This window comes from Saccoglossus kowalevskii, chromosome 15 (genome assembly GCF_978046115.1).
Source record: "Saccoglossus kowalevskii chromosome 15, keSacKowa6.1, whole genome shotgun sequence".
Taxonomy (NCBI): Eukaryota; Metazoa; Hemichordata; class Enteropneusta; family Harrimaniidae; genus Saccoglossus; species Saccoglossus kowalevskii.
This window is the reverse complement of record NC_140655.1, coordinates 13,067,462-13,074,440: the sequence shown is the minus strand read 5'-3', so window position 1 is coordinate 13,074,440 and position 6,979 is coordinate 13,067,462. Positions and strand designations below refer to the sequence as shown.

Below are 6,979 nucleotides of genomic sequence, written 5' to 3'. Positions count from 1 at the left end.
TCAAAAAGAATGGATTAAAAACTGAGTAATATAAGAACAAAAAATGACATTTTGAGTATATAGAAAGTATACAATTTGTTTTTGTTTTGTTTTGTTTCTTGTTTGAGTAAATAAACAAAAAGAATGGATTAAAAACTGAGTAATATAAGAATAAAAAATGACATTTTGAGTATATAGAAAGTATACATTTTCAAATGCGGATAAGTATTCGATTATGATAAAAACAAGAAAACACGAGTAACACCGAAAAGTCAATACACACTTTTTTTCTAATCAGAATCGCTCATCTGTGATAAAAAGAAAAAAGAGAAATAATATGAAATCGATATATATATATATATATATATATATATATATATATATATATATATATATATATATATATATATATATATATATATATATATATATATATATATACATGTGAAATTTCAAAAGCATAAGTCATCTAGTAAAACTGCGTGGGAAAAAATATTTGTCATAAATAGGGAGGTTGAGTCCGGTCACGTTTTCGATATATCTGTTCACATAAAGGTCATTCAAATGTCTATCACGCGTAAAAGAGTCGGCTACGGACTTCATAGGTTCCCCTCGACATCTGCGCAGCAAGTAATACAGGACGTATTGACCACACACTGTAGAGAACGGAGCTTGTAGTATTTGATGATTGTAGACCCATGTACAAACGTTTTTATCGAGAAATCTCTTAAATTCCACGTAGTAGGGTTGACTACCATACGAGTCAAAATATTCTCCACGGTAGGGATCCTTCAGATAAAAAGCCACCCAATGTGTCCCACCTCCGCTACTATCATCGGTGTTTGATACGAACGCTGCGGGATACTCCAACACTTTAGCCTTAGGCAGTTGATCTCTAGCATAAACGCCAAAGAACACGTTTCTAGTGTACGGATTAGTCGACAGAATACGATTCAGTTGATTCGTGTCCATCGCAGCTAGAAATCAGTCAATACGTTTCTGTCTCTGTCAATCTCGATAACGTTATCGTATTCAGCATAAATCAAAACGGACACAGTCTCAGTCAATGCTTGTCTGAACTGAATCTCAAGACCAATCTTTCCTTCTTGTATCAAATTGAGGTGATAATCGCTGGCCGATTCGTCGGGAGTGAGGTCAAATGCGAAGATTGTGTACCCTTCGGGATATTCGTCTCGAGTGATGCCGTTGCCTTGGTCTTGACCCATTTTATTTGTACCGGTAAATAGAGTGTAATAAGCCATGATGCAACTTCTGCCACCAGCTGCCGTGAAGTCTGTCTTCAATGGCTTTGCGGGAACTTGCTCGCCTCTAACATTGAGAACCAGTGATGTGATACCGTAATTCTGGAAGTTGAATGGATTGGTTTCGTAGGATCCGTTGAAAGACGTATTAGAAACCAGACACAGGATGATCCTTTTGGGCAGCTGACCGAGGAAGATCAAATCTTTGTTTAATGACATTGTACCAGCGGGGATGGAAGCGATTTTCATAACGCATCGATCGATGGGGTATTTTGCAGTACCCTGTTTCAACGCTTCAACGTGTCCCAGTTGTACGCTGGGGCTCAACTTGACTTTTCTCACTAGGAGGGTAGCATCGGTGATGACTACTTTGAATGCTGGATTTTCGGTTGAACTGATCAAGCAGAACTGATTTTTACTTCGATGTAATTTCAGTCTAACTTCCACCCCATTGAGTAAATACTTTGGTTGAAAAAATATGTCCCCGTGTATTCGTCCGATCATGTCGACCGTCTTACTGAGTGATGTATATGCGTATCGACGTTTGAGTCCCATGTTAGCGTCACCATCATCAGCCCTTGGGTTTGCAACATTCATTTTTCCAGCGGTGTCCTTCTCAAATATCGCAGCACCAATCTGCGTTGATTTGGCATCGCCTCCATAATTCAATAGCGTTTCGATCATGGCTCTGTAAGAATAGGTGGGAGATGCATCCGAAATCTGCTTTCCATTTAGGTACACGTCGATTTGATTGAAGAGGGAATGCAACCACAAGTTTGCAGGCCCTACAGTGGCGTCCGCAGCCAAATTACTTCCATTTGCATTCGTGATTTTAGCCTTGATGTGCAAAAGCGTAGAACCAATATCGATGTAGTCACTTCCGGCCGAAGGTATTACAAATTCGATCGGACCATCGGCTATATTCGTGAGTGGGTTTACCTCTTCGTAACTTCCTTTTTCGATACTTGTCTGTGTCGGAGGAATAGTAAAGAGATCGAGTTCCGTCTTTGCGCATTCACAGGAGTGTTCGTGTACAAAAGCCATGATGTTCAGTCGAATATATCCGGAGATCTTCTCCTCTTCTTAGCCTTGGAAGAAATGACACGTCTCGTTGTTGTCTTCTTTCTTTTGATGGTGCGTCCTCGCCCCGTTTGAGAGGGTCTTCCAAATAAATTGCTCAATACCGAAGAAGTAATTTGACGACCCGCAGTCTTTGCTCTACTCGAAGCCGCTTTTTTAAAGTTTTTCCCTTGTACAACATCACCTAGAATACCCAAACCGGCATCGAGCGCTGGTTTTGCCACTGCTTTCAGACCTTGTGTTAACAGAGGTGCGGCCGATCTCGCCAATCCAGAAAACATACTTCCGATTCCATATCCGCGTTGCAGTCTCGTGCCAGAAAATACAGATCCTCGTCCAATCTGATTCATGTAGTAATTTCTATAAACCCCCACGTGAGGAGTGTAAGGTCGATGTCTGTTCATTTTTTCTTCACACTAGCGAAGGACGAGCTTTGCGAAAACTCAGCGTCACGATCACTCGTCCGCGTTGAAATGGCACCTTCTCCCCCGTATCAGACCTTATATCAATCTCCACAGTCTCAAATGTTGACGTTCGAATCGGCAGGAAGTAAGGTTTGTTGTAAGTGTGATTGACGCTATCACCGTGGGTTCCTTCAACATTGACTATTCTCAAGAGAGGTACGGAAACGTCACCGACCATTTGGTGTTCGACCATATTGCAATACACGTAGAGGGAATACAAACTTCTAATGTCGGCAAGGTAGGGACTAGTGCGTCTTTCGTTTGTAATTGTTGTATTTGAGGGAAATCCTAACAGTTCAGCCAATCCACCCATCAAGATTACACGAGCTCCTTCTTCAACCGCCACGGTCACTCTCCTTGACCTCGAATTATATGTCATCAGTATTTCATCTGGTAGACCTTTTTCTCGAATCGCATCTAAAATCATTTCGATCGAGTTGTAGTAGCCCGGATTCAATTTCAGTTCTCCGTGATCTCTCATATTGGGTGAGGCATCGTAAAAGATCCTATTTTCGTCATGTACGACGTTGTACCACGAATTTGGGTAGTGGATGTCGGCCAATGCTACTTCCCAATCGCCATCTAGCGAAAGCATTCTCGGTAGTTTGACAGTGTATTTTGTCAATGTGTTGTTCGGGAACACATCGAGCGAGGCATTACTAGGGAGCGTCAAAAAAAAATCCTTTCCAGACATGATGATCTTTTGAAATGAATCGGGTCATCGTGTGTGTGAATGGTATTTATAAACGTTGCAAGTCCCTGATCCAAGAATTAAACGAATCATCATACCCACGCCACTTAACGAAATATTCCACGTGACCTTTACGTTTTCTCTTGCGCAACACATTCTCCACAATGTACAATGCATCGTCGTCTTTTACTATTTTCTGAAGTTCTTCTTCGTAGAAAGTACCTTCCAACATTTCGCCGTTGTAATCTGAAATTTTGTAAACAGGTGGTTGTGTGTTGAGACGTCCAACAATCGTGAATACCTCTTCGGTCCAATTGGGTAAGTAACCTTTTTTGAAAACGTGTTTGGTTTTACTGATTCTGACTCTGTCACCGAGTTTATAAATCTTCCTCTTCTTCACCCCATTTTTCTCTGTGTTTAGATCACCGTACAATATGTCTCTGACCTTTTTCTGGTTCGCGTAGGTAACGAGTGAGGGTTTGGTATTTATACTTCTGTGATGGGTATTGTTGTAAGAACGTACCATGTCGTCTAATACAGGTAGATAAGTCAACGTGTTGTTCTTCGTGAAATATCTGAACATTTTTCCCTTGATGGTTCTGTTGTATCTCTCCACAATGCTGGCTTTAGTCTCATTGCCTGTAGTAAAGAACTTAATGTCTTCGCTCTTGAGGTAGTTCTGAAAAAGTCTGTTGGTGAATTCAGTTCCTCTGTCCGTGTGCAAAACGTCAGGGCGACGCCCCTTCCCGAGTATTTTCCGAAATGCCTCGACCAAACTCGCCCCTCTCTTGTCTTTCAGAGGTACGACGAAAGCATATTTTGAAAAAACATCGATACACGTCAATAAGAACTTGTATCCACTGTTGTATCTGGATATCGAGGAGAGATCGCATAGATCAGCCTCCCACTGCTCGTCCACTTGGAAAACCACCACCCTCCTTCTTTTAAAGGACCGTCTAGAAGGTTTGTGCAGAGTATATGTATCCTGTTTACTCAACCACTTCTTCACGTCCGACTTGGTTATCTTTTTTCCTCTCTTTGTTTTTTTTACGGCAGCATAAAGGGAATTCAAACCCCCGTAACTTCCAGGACTTTGGACATCGTAAAACAGTTCGTCTAGGACGGTGTCCATCTTCTTCGTCATTGTTTACGGGTGTGGTTATTTCACACGCGCAGAGGCAGTGGATACGTTCGATAAACGAAAGCAAAGCAGGACAGCGTGGATCCATCACGACCGACTGAACCAAAGTGAGATCTAGCGGTTGCGATGAGGTTCTATTTAATACGTCACCCACGTGTGTCGAGGATGAATGGGAGTGGAAACCACATGGGGTCCACGTCTCTTCGGAACTCTCCCCTTGAGTGTGTTGGTATGCATGTAAGACCACCGATCTGTATTGCCAACAAGGTCTTGAGGTACATTTGACATTTTCATAACTTCGGCAAATTCTCTCCAACCTGTGGGGGTGAAATTCTTCCTTTTACGCAAGAAATCATTGACTAAATCGATGATGTGCGTGCCTGGCACGGATTGTCCATCAATGATTAATTCACCATTTTCACCCCAGTCGACCCGTTGGTTCTGTTTAACTTTCTGTAGTAGAAGCTTCGCTTTTCTCTGCATGCTCTTGGGAACACTTTGTAAGACTTCGGATGTAATTTGATCTGGCACACCATCTTTGTCGGGTTGAGATTCCTGATCGGCTACAGCATCAGTGTTGGGTAATTGCTGCGTAACGGAGATTGGAATCGGTTCGTTTTTCTTCTCCCGCAACAACAAGTACTTGCGTAGAACCTGTTGGTACAGTTTGACTTTTTCATCTTCAGGCAACTCTTCCATTTGCGTTATGTCATTCATGTCTCTATCCAGCGAAGTCAATGATTTCACCACAGGTCTCGTCATTTGAGCATTCTGGCTTTGGATGGTAGATAATAGCTCAGCAGGGACTAAAGCCATCTTCTTCACGGATTCCATCTATTTAAGACCTAGTAGGGGAGGGAGTATGCTCGAAATTAAGGGAGCAATCAAGGCGGCCAGGAAACCTCCTTTCTGAACCAGAATTTTTTTCTTTTTCTTGACTGGAGTTTTCTTATTGGACAGTGCTCGGAGATGATTCACGTACAACGCCAATTTTCTTTTCTGACTAGGTGATAGCTGGACGTTCCCTTTCAACACATTGAGCGAGCATTCACACAGACACTGTATCAAGTCACTAGAGGCTCCATCAATTATCCCCTTTTGTTGTTTCGAGTTGGCCTTGTGCAATACAGAGAGAAAATCAGCGTTCTTTCGCATGCGGGATGACATGGTGAAATGACTGACGATGAAAGACTGTCTTTTTTTATACCTTTCTCACATACACTATCGGTACTTGAGATGAAAGTATGTTCGTTCGAATGCGTATTTCCTCAGGGGTGTCTGGCATCAGATCCACGAGGAGGTAACCGTGAGGTTCTTGGGTGGCATCGGTGAATGCCTCCTGAAGAAACTTAATGTTTCCGGGGTACATTTGCTTTGCCAGAACGTTGACTTGTGATGCGTCCCTTGGATTTTTAAACAGGAAAATGTAGTGCGTGTTGAGACTGATGGTTCTCGATTGTCTGCCCTGATGAAAGAGATTTTGCAAAATCAGTATCACGGATAAATTTCGATGGTGAGATCCCTTCGTGAAGAACTGGGCGATTTGTTTATCGTTACCCGTTTCTGTCATCAGATCATCTATCACCAACAAGTTTCTTTTAGCCGGGACGATTATTCTACCAATATCTGGAGGTATCCCTTCGATAAAGCGAATTTGAGGCACTGTCTTCATCATTTCCAAATAGGCTGGCTGAAACTCGCCGTAGCACCAATAGATAACATCTGGTGGTGGAGATATGATGCTGTCACATTGTTCTAATATCAGTTTGACTAAAAACGTCTTCCCAGACTGCGTGGGACCGCACACGAGAGAGGTAAATGGGTGTTTCAATCTTGCATCCATGACGATATCATAGGACCTCGCTGGTTATCGCGTCTCCTTTTACGTTCTTCAATGTACTTTTTCAACATCCAGTTTAAAACAAAATAAGGTAGTGTACATAAGCCAGAATAGACGAGTGATAGAACCAAGTCCGATTTGGTAGAGCCCATGCCAATGTGATTGTTCAAGGTTCAAATGGATGAATGATGGGTAACCGACGATCTAGCTTCTATTTATATATTCTTTGTTTTTAGAAGCCGTATGGGAGGGTACAGTAATCATCTTGTATCACCCGTTTGTCATACACTAAACTGTACGTTTTAACTTCTTCTCTATTGAATATTCTATCTCTCTTGCGCGTTATTTTTCGAGGGTCTTTGACGTGTAGAGGACCGCTTGTTCTCCGAACAAGTCGATTCATGGAGTCAAAATTAATTTCCAGTTGATTTCTGTAATTGAGGGTGAACCCTCTCACTTTACACACCGTTTGGTTCCCACTTTTGTCCGGTTTGTGTAGTCGGTACGCGTAATTCTTCGGTC

The 6,979-nt window shown here is 42.1% G+C and overlaps 1 protein-coding gene across 1 annotated transcript; it reads right to left on the bottom strand.

Moving 5' to 3' along the window:
* Positions 1 to 956: 956 nt before the first annotated feature.
* LOC146733959 (uncharacterized protein F54H12.2-like) lies at positions 957 to 2,285 on the bottom strand. The gene has a single exon (XM_085508436.1). The coding sequence runs from the start codon at positions 2,283 to 2,285 to the stop codon at positions 957 to 959; it is 1,329 nt and encodes a 442-aa protein (XP_085364562.1).
* Between the last annotated feature and the right edge of the window lie 4,694 nt (positions 2,286 to 6,979).